Source organism: Amblyomma americanum, chromosome 6 (assembly GCF_052857255.1).
Source record: "Amblyomma americanum isolate KBUSLIRL-KWMA chromosome 6, ASM5285725v1, whole genome shotgun sequence".
Classification (NCBI taxonomy): domain Eukaryota; kingdom Metazoa; phylum Arthropoda; class Arachnida; order Ixodida; family Ixodidae; genus Amblyomma; species Amblyomma americanum.
In genome coordinates this window covers 88,248,303-88,262,823 of record NC_135502.1, presented here as the reverse complement: position 1 = coordinate 88,262,823, position 14,521 = coordinate 88,248,303, and the positions used below count along the sequence as shown (strand labels likewise).

The following is a 14,521-nucleotide window of genomic DNA, read 5'->3' as shown; positions in this document are numbered from 1 at the left end:
TCCGAGGTGCCTGAAAGGCGTCCGGAATTTGCAGGTTCAATACACGTCGAACAAAAAAGCGTGGATGACGGCCAAGCTTTTCGAGGACTGGCTGAGAGCGTTCGACCAGGACATGGAGAGGCAGCACAGGAAGGTCCTGTTGCTTTTGGACAACTGTTCGGCGCATAAAGTTTCGATCGTGCTGAAGGCAGTTCGCTTGCAGTTTTTGCCACCGAACGCAACTTCTGCTTTGCAGCCTTTAGACAAAGGCATTATTCGTTCGCTTAAGTGCAATTATAGGAAGCGTTTGGTGACGCAACTGGTGTTTGACATCGATCGACATAGATCGACAACAATAAACATCAAGACGACGCTCGAAATGTTGTACGGGTCGTGGAATGAGGTGAGGCAGTCGACAATAAGGAACTGTTTCGCGGATGCCGGTTTTGTTCTGCCTGCCGACGAAGAAGAAGTGCAGCCCGAAGACCAGGCAGAGCTGGACAGAACTTGGGATCGGCTGGCAGTCCCAGGCGTCGAATTTGACGATTTCGTTTCGGCCGATGAGAACTTGGCCGTGGCACCCGAGCTGACGGATCAAGAAATTGTGGATCGCGTTTTGTTGCCCGAGGATGACAGCAGCAGCGACAGCGGTGAGAGTGAACGGGATGAACCAACGATGAGCAGTGCGGATGCCGCGGACATGGCCAGGAGGCTGAAAGGATATTTGGAAAAACTCCCGACGACGAAAACTGCTGACGTAGAAAAGGCCCTCTTGAGCATGGACAATGTAGAAAACTTCATTCTGCGCAGCGCTGTGAAAAGCCACCAGACGAAGATAACATCTTTCTTCAAATGAACGAATGCAAACCTGTTTGGCTGATCCCGGGCTGGCGTTGCATGTGTCTCCTCGCCCAACGCCCCCTCTCCTCCTCCTCCTCTTCTCTCAAAGCTGCTTTGGCAGCTTTTTTTTTTCAACGGTCCCTCTCGGGGCCACCAATCGCGCTTCGGCAGAGCACGCAGGCGCGATGGTTCCCGCTGTGTCTCACTCGAGTTCCTCTCTCTACACCAAGTCGCCTATGCGCAGACACATGGTGCAGTCGTTTCGCGCCACGCACTTTCACGTGCGCGGCGACGTAAGAACAGTTGTGTCAACCTTCCCATATTCCGGCCTATTTTGATTGAATGCCACAAGGAGACAGGTAAGGATTACCACGTTTGTAGTGGGTTCAAAGCCAAGTATATAATGCATTTTAGTGTCTAGAATATTTGCGCGAGCCAAATTACGAATTTGTCACAGCCGATATTTATGTCTACTGTTGCAACGAATATCGGATATAACGAACTGATTTACGGTCCCGATGCTACTTCGTTATAACGAGGTTCGACTGTAATTGCAGTAAATGATTTTTTTTAAAGATTTCTTTCTTCTTTGCATGCTGTACAAAACTAGGAAAGGGTCCAATGTGCATAACTTACAAATACAGAGTACTGTCCTTTTTCAGCCCCAACACAGAATACAGCTATACTGCCAAGTGTCAACACTAAACCAACATTTATAGCACTCACGCACATTGAACTCTTTGCTAATTTCGCACAGCATCCAAAAAAAGAAGAAAATCAAAAAAAAAATTACACAATTTACTGCAATTAGTGCTATTTTCAGTTTTACTTTGAAGATGTGGGTGCAGTATCGTCCTGCAAAAATATAATCAATGAGGACAGGACATGACAAGTAAGAACTGCAATCTAAGTATAGTATAAGATATGCAATGACACCATAGTCCAATTCATCAGAGATGAACACCCTTACAGCTATCCTGCAATGACACGCACAGCTGAGAAGGAGCACTATATTCAACTCCTGCCACAGCTCAAGAGCCTTTTTACTTCAAGAGCCCTTTACTTCATCTCAACCAAAACCTGCTGGCTGCTTCTAGCCAAATGTGTAACTGTGTGCCATAGGCATTAGCTATGCAAGATGTGCAATACTCAGATACCTGAAGCAAGTGGAGCTTGGCGTGAATCATGGTCTGGTGCTGAGACTGCTTGTACGCTGCCCAAATTCCGGGCCTGGCGAGGCGCCGCAGATCTCTTCGGGGATTCGAGAGGACCTTCATCTGCTTGAAGTCCACCTAAGTGCAGCAACGTGACAATTAAGTATGTCCGTTTTCAACACATAGCAAGAAAGCATAAGAGGAAGGCGAACAAAGGGGAAGGTCGTTAAATGCAAGGCTCTGTAACATTGTAAACGTTCAAGTCACTGGTTGAATGAGTTTAGGGGCCAAAAAAGGCAACCATCCTCACACGCCTTTTGTGTCTTTGATGGCAGTAATAGTATTTATTGCAATAACCTTGCAAGTAACCTTGTCTTGACTGTTTCCTTGTGACGCCTATAATAGCAGATAATGTCCTTTTGGTATAACTTTTGTGACAAAGAGTGTTGCTGTAAGCATAGCAGAGAAATTGGGAGCGACTGTGTCATGCACCGAAGCTTCCAAAAAAAAAAAGAAGGGCCCTGTTTGTTTATCATTATAACACATCGGCATTTAATTTTTTTACTTCATTGCATCCACAGTTAGACAGGGGACAATATCCAATTTCTGGATTTCAGTTCTGCTAGCAATGACGTGTCAAGCTGACCAAAATCATTCACAGATATCTGTCTGTGAATTATTTCTTAGATGCAAGTGGCTCTATTGCCTGCGTGTGTTTTTATGTAAGATGACCGCAGCTGGCAAAGGACAGGGTTAATTTATGAGAGACATGGGAGAGGCCTTTGCCCTGCAGTGGGCGTAGTCAGGCTGACGATGATGATATGTTTTTTATGGAATCACTGTGCTTGTTCGCAATACCAGTGACTCCTATTTTCAATGCCAGTGATATTATTCACTTAACAATGAGACCACATTGGACGACTCTGCTCGTTTACTTGCGACAAAGTGGCTCCACATATGGGAACTGGTGGCTTAAGTCTTAGTGCACAGCTGATCTGGCCGGCAGATGTTTTTCTATAAAGCACTGCCTTATGGAAAAAAAAATGTAAAGAATATTCCCATTCCAAATTATAGACAGCTAGTTATTGGATGGTCTCTCTCTTCTATTCTCACTGAACCTGCAGAGCACACAAGAAGGTTAGCACAACTGGGAGAGGGCAAAAATGGGTAATAGAGAGGGGGTTTGATTTGCCGATAGCAGCTCGTCTGGTTGATACTCAAGTTAAGAAGTCACTGGAAATAGAACAGAGGGCATTTTCAAAACGTTTGTTCTTTTCGTAGCCACTATGTTCCTGGAACAATAACAGCTATGCTATAAGAAGCACTCACATGAACTGTCCGCCATCGCTCACCTCGTACCCGTTGACCATGAGAACAGAGGCTGGGTCTCTATCCAGCCGGCGCAGATTGCTGTAGCGTTGGTACTGCGCTTCCAGCTGGCCTGACTGCTTGGCACTCACAGCCTTGAAGTAGGTCTTGCTCTCTTTTTTCGACTCCCACTTTACTCCCGAGCTGCGTTACAAAGGAAGGGCAAAATTTGAAGCCAGTTCTTCACTCATGCTAAAGCAAAGGAAGGACAACAAAGCAGACCTGAAGACAAGGGAGCACAAAGGGCACATATGGCAAAACCTCGTTAATTTTGAAATTCGGGGAATTCGGACTCTTTCTGGAATCTCGTCAAATGCCCATGTAAGTCTATGGCATCGGAAGCTCGTTTATTCCGACGCCTTGGAGATGGCATCAATTAATCCGGATGAGCTCCCGAAGCAGCCCAGTTTCGAGGCATGACTTCCTCAACAAGCTATCATTTAAATATTCAACCTGGGCCTGAACTGCATATTAAATTGCCTCGTGCACCCCTGTGGTGCAAGCAACAGCACGCATATTGACGATTGGCAGGCCTCCCTCGATATGCCAAGTGTCTGGCTGCATATTGTTTTTGGGGCTTTGCTGCCAGTCTGTAGAGACTGGCCGCTTTTGGCCACACATATCAGCCTGCCAGCAGCTGATAAGCTCAAAAGGGACTGTCGATAGCCGATGGAAGGGCCGCCGTTCCAGTTGCGGCAGCACCGCCACTAAGAAGAGCAGCGCTTCCAGGGAATGTCGGTAGCTGATGGAACAGTCGACGCTGCTCACTCGTAGTTTCTCTCTTTGGCTCTATTTGAAGACTGCCAGCCATGTTTTACCAGTTTGTACTGCAGTGATTCATCAAACGTCATTTGTGCTCATGGTCTGGTAAAGGTCCGGGGCTCTTTCATGGCTACATTCAATGTGGTTGCAATACTTTACGAAGAAATTAACAACAGTGTGCCGGGCTGCAAGTTCGATGTCTCGGAACGAGTGATACAGATGTGGTGGCTGAGCGAGGCAAAATTTCAGCTGTTCCACGCGATGCTGTGGTGCGGTTGTTTGCGAAGTGCGGGATTTCGCAGTAAGACAACGTGTAGTGGTTGTTTGCGAAGTGGGTGATTTCACTGGACGACGGTGTTAGAACGACATGCTGTAGGACCATAGCGGTGACGACGATGGCAGCGCTAGTGAGGACTAGTAGTCCTGTCACTAATACATTTTCGTTTTTAAATGTGTCCACAGGCACGCCTTCCTTTTAACATGAGAGCGTTATGGAGCTCGTAAAGTAGAAAAGCCGGCGCGGACACCATCTTGCCATAGCATGCCGCGGCTCGTGCATTGCTGTTTGTGAGCTGCTCATGGCTGCTCAGTCGACGCACAGAACTGGCAACCCTCCCCATGCGCGGCGGCCGATGGCAGCTGCAGATAAGCAGTGGCGGTGGTGGCACGATAACGATATCTCATTCTACTCTTAAAAGCAAAGCTTCAGCGCACTCCAAGTTTCTTTTTCTTTTTTCCCGATATGCGATATGGGGCAGGGGGGGGTCGACTTACATTCGAGTTAACTTACAATCATGTAAATACAGTATGTATATAACATGTTTCTTAGGTCCGACTAACTAACATTAACTATGAAAGCTATCATGAATATGCATAGCGGCAAATTGGTAGTGGTTATACTTTTCTACTGTAAATACAGCAGCACATATATTGTTAAACATAAGGAAACATGAAAGATGTCACAGGTAACATTGTTCTGCAATGCGATATTTGCAGCAATAACAGACAAGTTAAAATCCTGTTTCCTAGTCAAAACAAAGTTGAACACTGAAGAATCACAACTCCAGTTTTTTTTTCTGTCTAAGAGGCCACTCGGGCAGACATCTACCGGGATTCACATGTGGACATTACATAGAAAGTTAACAGTAACTGAAAACAGTACACAGAGCCAGGTAAGCCCGTACAGATGTAGACGCATAAAAATGCTGTGGCTCTCAAGAAATAAGATGATCATCACAATTTAAAAATTATCATCTGCTTGCTGCACCTGTTGAATGTGACACATACCAGAAAAAAAAAATCAGAGTGCAATAACAAGTTAGCCAAGTAAATGCATTTCACGAAAGGACTAACCCTGTGACAGAGATGTAGACAATCTCTCTCCTGGGCTGGGCAGTAACAAGGGAGATCCCAACAGCCTGAAGGTTGAGCACCACATCGTAGATGTTCCGCTCCAATGCTCCAGACTATAAGTAAGATGCAAATCAGCAGGTCAGCACACAAATCCAACAAACTAGGATACCCCAAACTAAGACTGCTTCAGAGGTCAGCAGAAAAAGTTTAAGACATGACGGAGAAGTTTACACCTTATACATTCCTTCCTTCCTTTGTATTTAATGTCAGTATACATTGCACTGTGGGCCACTATGCTGGACACAGTGTGAGGAATGCCCCATAGGATTAGAAAAATGCTATCTCCAGCTGACAAGCAGTTCAGCTCTCCAGCCGACAAGCACTTCATCTCCTGACATATTATTCGCCTTAAGAAAGCAAGCACAATGGTCATATCACATCAGGTATATGCCATTGCCTTTAAATTGCACATGAAGTGCTACAGGATGCACAAATTCCAAGAATTTTAAAGGCCCAAGATAGTCGTTTGAAAAAAGAACATTTTTTTAACCTTATTTTCTTGTGTCTATAGGCAATACGCAATTACACTATGGGTTAACAAAGGACAAACAGACACTGAGCACTTAGTCCAAAGGGCTACATAGACATCCTCATCGGTGCACACAAAACAGACGGGCGTTGTTGCAGTTAAAACACTGACCTCTTGTATTTTGAAGACCAAGGCAGAGTCTTCTGTGAACAGAACTGTTCTCTGCCTACCATTGAGGAACGCAATCCAGAACAGTTTCCGTTCGTCCTTGAGTTGGATCTGGTCACAGTCATCCTGCGAGCACAGGCACAGTGTGCATTTTGTCAGACATGAGCAACCATTTCAAGTGGAAACAAAGAAGTACGTTTCTCTTTTCGTGTGCAGTGACCTCTTCAGAGATGAGCGTCATTACACACCAAAGACCAAAAGTAAAACCACGAGCAAAAGAAAGGAGGCACAAGTCTTGTCCTCAACAGAATGCACTTGCATGTCAAATAACAATGTTGCTGATGATGTTGGTTGATGTTTGTAAGGTATATTCCACTTGCAAAATGATACCTGGAACAATGAATGCCATACATAGAGCCATTGTATGGAGTGCGACTATAGCTTAACCCTTTGCAGTCCGTTGTCGGGCAGGGCCCGAAAAACGCTACACGGCCGTAGCGGTCTGCTGTCGGGCAACGCCCGACAAGGGTGTTCGCCGGTTAAATTTCGTGGTTTTTCTCACAACGAATCGTGCGCATTTTGTGTACATAATGCGCCATCTCTTGAGGGAGAAGTAAACTTTGTTTCTTGAAGTTTACTTTTTTTTGCACTAGGGCGCAGCACAATGTTCTGGATACTAGAGCCGCCAGAGCGTTCTCACTTGAGCACGGAACGCACGTTGGCGCGGTTCGTTGACAAGCATGGCAACGTTTTCACCGCGTGCGTTTTACGGTGGTGCATTTAGCGAATGCGAAGACGACTTCAGTGAGGAAGAGAATTACGTGCCTCCATCGGACAGTGATGACAGTTCTTCCACTGAAGCGAGTGACAATGACGACGGCGGCGGTGGAGACAGCACCTCTGTTGACACACAAGGGAACAGTGCGCGACCACGTGCTGCGGACTGGAAGGTGTACGCGGATAATATGCCCGATTTCACACAATTTCCCTTCACTGTCACGAACCGAGGATCACAAGTAAGCACTTGTAATCTCAACTCTGAGCTGGAATATTTTCAGCTGTTTTTTACAGACGAGCTGATGGATAATATTGTGCGCGAAACAAACCGCTATGCGCGTGAAAAGATTTCGAGTGCCGGTGAGTTTCCAAAGGACTCAATTTGGAAGGACTCGGAAGACGTGACCTTGACAGAATTCAAGGCTTTTCTTGGTGTAATCATAAACATGGCCTTGAATCCAAAACCAGAACTGAAGGAGTATTTTAGCCAAGATATTGTCAACAAGATGCCTTTCTTCCCGCACGTTTTCTGCCGGAAAAGATTTCTGCAAACGTTTTGGATGTTGCACGTTGCCTCGTGCCATGATGCCTCTTCAGGTCGGCCGGCAACACGTGGAAGCAAGATCAGGGACGTCGTGCATTACATCGACGCGAAATGCAGAGAGCATTTCAGAGCTGGCCCCAAAATTTGCATCGATGAGAGCACTGTTGGCTTCAAGGGTTGTGTCTCAATCAAATGCTACAATCCACAGAAGCCAACCAAATGGGGCATGCGTGTTTACGCACTTGCCGACTGCCAAACGGGGTACATTTCGGCAATCGAGCCCTACTACCGCAGCACAACAACTGACAGTCTCGGCCGTCCCGAGCTGCCCTTCACCTGCAGGATTGTTCTTCACTTGCTCCAGAAAGTGCAGCAAGCTACGCCGGGGAGTGGCTACCACCTCTACACAGACAGATTTTACACTTCTCCAATGCTTGCCAAGGAGTTACTTCTACAGAGAGTACAATTGACTGGTACCGTGATGCCAAATCGCAAGCAAATGCCACAGCAGGTCAAGAAAAAACTGAAAAAGGGCGAAGTGGCAGCTTTCAGAAAAGGACGCTCCTACATGGTGCTTTCGTGGCGAGACAAGCGTCAAGTGACAATGCTACTGGGAACAAATGCGCTACAAGCGACACAAAAAGGACACATACACACGGCACATTTGTTCCCAGTATGATCAACCAACTAGCCCCTGCAATAGCTTTGCAAGTGACGATGCTCAGTTCTGCCCACAATGTATCTCTCAAAGAAGTGACAAGGACACAAGCAGGTGGAAAGAAAGTGACGTTGAAGAAACCAGTTGTCATATGTGACTACACAGAACACATGGGTGCAGTTGACCGTGCGGACCATTACTGTGCCAGCTATGCATTTTGTCGAAAGACAATGAAATGGTGGCGAAAGCTTTTTTTTGGCTTTTGGAAGTTTCCATCGTAAATAGCTTTATTTTGAGGCGCACACAGCTGCAGAATCGTGGTGAGAAAGAACAGCGACACCTGCAGTACCGCCGCAACCTCATCCAACAGCTGGTGGGCGACGTGAGGGCTAGAGCCAAAAAGCGCGGCCCGTCTGCGCGGCGAGGAAAGGCTAGATGGGAAGAGCCATTTCATATACAAGCTGCCAGGCCGAAGCAGCAAGGACTGTGCAGTTTGTAGCGATAGAAAAACAAGCGGAGGCCGGAGGGAAACTGTGTTTTTCTGTAAAACCTGCAGTAACAACCCTGGCCTGCACCCAGGAGAATGTTTCGAGCGCTATCACACGCTTCTGAAATATCGGTAGAGAAGTTGCCAGCAAAATGCAATAGAAAAAATAAATATCCTTTGAGTTTTTCGTCCACAGTTTGTGTTTTTCTTTGCGGCGCCACAAACTGGCAAAATAGTTTCGGACCAGGACAGCCGGAAAGTGGGTAAAAGTTTCGGACCGCAAAGGGTTAATATGAGAGAGGAGTAGTATTCTTAAGAGGTGTACATACAATTCTGACATGTAGTATAATCTAAAACAAAAGCAAGACACAATTACGTACAGCTCATACAATAGCATATGCTGTCGTGAGAAGCCGCTGCAAAAATGCAGTTTTTGTCTGAACTGTTTTCTTACTTGTACTTCTTTAATCTGATTGTCCATTCACGGCGTCCACATGATATGATTACATATTTTCTTAACATCTGTTGACTGTATTAATACATATGATGACTAAAACAATGAGTACATGAAAACTTGGACCACAATAATCAATGTTTGTAAGACTACAACTATTGACTACAAGATGCAAAAGACTCAAGTTTATAAACCAAGTGACTTTGCTACTACTGCCACCTACAAGCCACATTAGATGCTCATAAATGAAGCCCAAGATGCCTTTGAAGCGTCACTCCTGGCAGAACAAAACTGCTGTGAGAAATGATGTGAGAAATGAGTAAATGGAAAAGGAGAACACCAAAGTAGGCACACACCATGAGCAGCTCAAGCTTGTTGAGCTTGACGCAGTCCTCAGAGCCCCACAGCAGACAGCGCTTGGCCATGGGGTTGTCCCAAGTGTAGTGCACAGCAGTCTTGGGTGGCAGGAAGTATGCCGACATGTCTCTGTAGCCACTGCAAGCACACAGAGACAAACCGAGCCAGTCTTGTATCTGTAGCATGTGCGATGGTGGCCACCAAGATTTTCACTAACTTTTTTTTAACGGGCAAACAAAAAGAGGCGATTGTAAGCAAGAGCAAGGCTGAAAACAGGCACCACGTCCAAGAATTGACAGAGCTGTTCATGTTAAAATAAATTACAAATTTAAGTATTTTGGCATTATCCAGGGATGAGCTAAACTAGATCATGAAAAATCGGTGATAACTGCACGTGCAAAATATATCTGTGGCGTTGAGAGTGATATGCTTCGTTATGTTTAGGATCACAACATTTAGCATGGCAGTTTTTGAAATGAACTGAAAGACCTATTTCAATCGGATGCAGGCAACATTTAAGCCAACAAAAATAAGCTGAGTAGAAGTCCTGCATGGTTTGCCATCGTCAAAATTACTTTGCCATTATGTTCACACAAAAATGGTGAACCATGCTAGTAACAGTGAATAAGAGCGAAATAAGCTTACTACTGGCAATAAGTCAGCTTCACATTGCTTTCGTTCACCAGGAAGACAGGAGAGAGCCCATCTTCGTAGTCACCGAAGCCCACTACAGCAGCACTTTCACCGACTTGACATGTCATGTATAAGCCACCTTTCTGCAGCGAATAAAAGAAGGCAGGCGATGATATAAATACAATGACTATACTCTGAACATTAATACACCCATATGAGAGTTAAAATAGAGTAAGCTGTCCCCTAGCACACTCCCTTTTATAAAAGAGAGTGTGCCAGAGGACAGCTTACACCCCTTTTTACTCCTTTATGTTTAGAGCGCAGCCCAAAGTTGAAGCCGCAACAAAGCTGACGTTGCACCCAAAGTTGCCCGTCACACCCAAAGTTAACATTGCATCTATGTTTATGTTTACTATGACTTTTCACAAAGTAAAGATACCTTACAAGCTCCCTTGACGCATTTTCGGGAACTGTTAGGGCAGCAGGAGGGATGAGATAACACAGCATAACAGAGCATTTAAATCCTACCGAAATGTTGCTACTACCATAAAGCAATTGTGTTTCAAGAAATTGTTGCACCAGCACTTGCATGTGAGATAGCTTACAAGTGTGGTAAAAAAAAGGACATGTAATGCACTGAGCCTAGAGACAAAGCTGGTTGGCCGGCCATTGCTACTGGCTGGTGTGAACGCCTTGAGCTCAAGTTTAAGGCCAAATGCAACGATTTCATAGTAGGAAAAAAGCAGTATATTGAACCTTAATTCGAAAAACAGTCCTCATTGCTAAAGCATGTTCATTAAGACCAATGTTAGTGCCCACCATTTGTCCTTACATGCCAGAAAGTGAACGAAAGATAAGCGGGATTATGAGCTGCTCCTCAGATGAAAATATTCACAACCCCACGGCAACCACCTCTTTCTCGTGTGGGTGTAAGACATTTTATCCAACCCTCCTGGCTACCACCATTTCTACAGTATCAGTGGTCCACAGTCTCACCTTGTTTGAGAGTTTCAGCAGGACAGTGTTGTTCTCTTTGCATGAGAAGGGTACTGTGCACTCTTCAGTGTCAGCATACCTTGCCAACAGCTCAAGCCTCTGAACTTCTCTGGGCCAGAATGGCACGCACTGTTGAAAATCAAGAACATCGCCAGGTAATTACATTCCACAGCGCTCATGTTAAGCTCGGTAATGAAAGCATATACTTACTGCCCCAGGTAATATTTTCATCCATGTGGAGTTTTCAGTGTACTCCTTGATTTCGATGGCACTCTAGGGGTATGAATTAGCACCAGAAAGTAATCAGTGCGACTGTCACAGCACCATCCAATTCCACAGCAGCACACTCACTAGGAAATTTCACGTCAGTTGATGAAATTACAGCCAGGCCAGAGTAGGACACCAACATACCTCATGCGTTATAATATGTCCATGAAGTAAGCCTATGTATAACCAGTTGTTAAAAGTGTGTCAAGCATGAAAACTAAAAAAAAAACTCACATGTTACTCTTGTTAACGAATGCAGAAATGAGAAAAGTAGTAGCTGCGGTGGCTCAGTGGTTAGGGCGCTCAGCTATTGAGCCCGAGTTCCTGGGTTCAAACCCGCCTGCAGCGGCCAAGTTTTAATGGAGGAAAAAGGGGCCCCTGTGCTGTGCAATGTTAAAGCAGCTTAAAGATCTCCAGGTGGTCGATATTCCGGAGCCCTCCACTACAGCACCTCTTTCTTCCTTTCTTCTTTCACTCCCTCCTTCCTCCCTGCCCTTACAGCACAGTTCACAGATGTCTACGGAGATGTGAGATACTGTGCCATTTCCTTTCCTCAAAAACCCAATTTTCTAATTTCAAATTTAATGAATTACAGTGCTACCTGGTTCACAAAATGACTGACACAATGATAATGCCAAGCAGGACAACCACTGCCCCTGACCTGTCACTCAACACACACAAATAGCTGCTGCAGTATCCTATGAGCGATTGGGCACATTTGTGGCTCAGGGGAAGAGTACTCTGTATCATGGTCCGGACTAGGGCCTTCAGCTTGAATTCGGTTGTTCACGTTTGCCTTTGCCAGAGAGAGTGGGGACCAGGAGTGTGCCCCTAAGCGGCACCTTTGTACATATGTATATAGTGTTTTTATTTTTTTGCTTTGAGTCAGGGCATGCAAACAGGAAGATGACACTGACAACAATTACCAGAAAAACTTGCGTATAATACAAGGTTCTCTTCCAGACTTTTGCATGCCAAATTTCCACTTCTCATTATATGCGGATCCAAGCAATTTTCGGCCAAAATCCGCAGTTCCGGTTTCATTATTATTGAGCGCCATTACTACCACGCTTCGAGCATGAGGAGGCACTATCTAACAGTGGCGTAGGCTGGTAGTTTCGATTTCGACGCCAGATCTCTACACAAACCTGACCTCGCAACGCCCAGGACAATAACACCTCCCATGGTATTGGGGCTGCGAAAGCAGTCCTTGGCTGCCTTTAAAAGGAAAGTAATCGTAACTGCCAAAAACATCAGTACCACATCAAGCATTGCTACATGGTCTGTATGAGGTAGGGAGAGGCTGCAGTTACTGCCACCACACATAGGTCTTTCCAGCCACGGTGTGCAGTTGGATGGTGGACGCTTGGGCCAGCGTTCCCGAGGAGCTCATCGGTTGTAATTTCAAGAAATGCGGGATATCAAATGCGCTCGGCGGTACCGAAGACGTGTTTCTGTGGAAAAATATCTCTGACAAGGGCTTTTCGGAAGACAGTACACTTGATGCCGATGATCACTGAAGCACAACTACAGACATTTCTGAAGCGTGCATGCCTGCGTGCACACCCATATTCCAGAACCAGTCTTGCACATGTTCGCGGCACAGGAGCCGAGTAGGCGCAAGCACGGCGCCCAGGTCTGTATCTGCCAGATATTTGGCACCCGCGCTACACGTGTCGTGTCCGGTGTGCCGGCGTACACAAATAATCGGAGGATGTTCAGCTTTCACGACTTCCGGAACATCTTCGAGCTGGCTGCCTTACTCACATTATACGCAGACGAAAACTTTGTTCATTTTTGCTGTCCCCAAATTACGCCTCATATCATATGTGTGTTTTTACGGTACATCAATGCAACACCGAGGGAATGCGGCTGATATAGCTAGTGCTTTAACAAATTGATTCCATTTCATTATAGACAACTACACCCGCAGAATAAAAAACTTACCTTGCAGTTGTTCAGGACAAGGTAGTAAGGCGTAAAGGTGACGATTCTTGTCAGACCAGTGGCACTGAGTGTAATGCCGACGCTCAGCTAGTAAAAAAGAAAGCTCTTAATGCATTGCAAAAACAAATAAATGCAATTGGCATATTTGGTTGACAATTGGCTTTGGTTTCTCCTCCGTTCTGATGTAATACGCTGAGAAAACTAATGCAGAGCCACTGTGGCTTTCGATGAGCGATCATTGTTAATCGAAAGCGATCATTGTTAAGTTCATGCCGTATACACACCAAGTAGGAGTTTCCATCCTTGGATTTGGCTACTATGGTGCCTGAGCTCCCAACAGCGTCCAGGGAGAACCGTTCAGACCACTCAGAGTTGAAGATTTTTATGGCAGCCTGCAAAGACAAACATGAAGAAAAAGCTGAGCCAACTGCATGGATGAAAAGAAAAAGTAGCTGTACACAATACAGCATATACATAAAGCAGCTGTCACAAGTTATATACCATTATCATTTGTGATCCTCACACTGGCTCCAATAAATTTTGATCTAACTGAACCATAAGCAGAAGCAGGTCATCAAAGTGAGAACATAAGGAGGGAAGGCAAAGTTCAGAAAAAACACCAATTTAGGAACATACTCGCGTCCTCTTCAGCTTACCTTCTTTTTCGTGAACAAGGTCTTTGAACGATAGGAGAATAGTACTGGGCCTTCGAACGTAGCAGGATGGTTGATTCCAGCAGAATCTTCAGTCTGCAGCACCAGCCACCAGAAAGCAAGGCAAGAGCATCAGACACTGCAACAATGCTACAACTGCAACAATGCTGCAAAAACTAGCCCAAAGGCAAGCACAAAGCTAAGCTATCAATCCAGAAAACACAAAAGGAACAGAATAGAGAAAAACCTTCATCAGTTATCTAAGAAATAATGAGAAACGCAAGTAATTGCCAAGTAGTACCACTTCAGGAACTATTTATCTGTGCAGTTTTTATAAGTTGAACACAATTCTTGGCGATGCGATAGGTAGTAAAGATTCCCAAATTCGAGAATGGTTAGAAAACGTTTGCCGCAACTTTTACTACCTGAAGGCAAAGCTCAAAACAGGACTTTTTTTTTTTCGATAGAGATACAGCACAAAAAATTTCCTTAAACTGCTAACGACATCTAGGTAGAGAGGAGTCAATGTAAAGACGCTAGAAGTTTTCAGTTCACTCATGCAAGTCACTGTGTACAAAGAGGATAGCATTACATT

The 14,521-nt window shown here is 45.2% G+C and overlaps 1 protein-coding gene across 1 annotated transcript in view; it reads right to left on the bottom strand.

The window, feature by feature from the left end:
- The window catches only part of Vps13 (vacuolar protein sorting 13C), a 111,144-nt gene that overhangs the window by 17,001 nt on the left and 79,622 nt on the right, over nt 1-14,521 (bottom strand). Inside the window, exons 52-62 of the mRNA XM_077627537.1 lie at nt 13,930-14,022; nt 13,558-13,665; nt 13,274-13,360; nt 11,270-11,332; nt 11,060-11,188; nt 10,076-10,206; nt 9,430-9,568; nt 6,157-6,279; nt 5,457-5,569; nt 3,326-3,485; nt 1,977-2,111 (exon numbers count right to left, since the gene is read on the bottom strand). Coding sequence (XP_077483663.1) covers nt 1,977-2,111; nt 3,326-3,485; nt 5,457-5,569; nt 6,157-6,279; nt 9,430-9,568; nt 10,076-10,206; nt 11,060-11,188; nt 11,270-11,332; nt 13,274-13,360; nt 13,558-13,665; nt 13,930-14,022 — 1,281 coding nt within the window. The remainder of the gene's footprint in view (nt 1-1,976; nt 2,112-3,325; nt 3,486-5,456; nt 5,570-6,156; nt 6,280-9,429; nt 9,569-10,075; nt 10,207-11,059; nt 11,189-11,269; nt 11,333-13,273; nt 13,361-13,557; nt 13,666-13,929; nt 14,023-14,521) is intronic.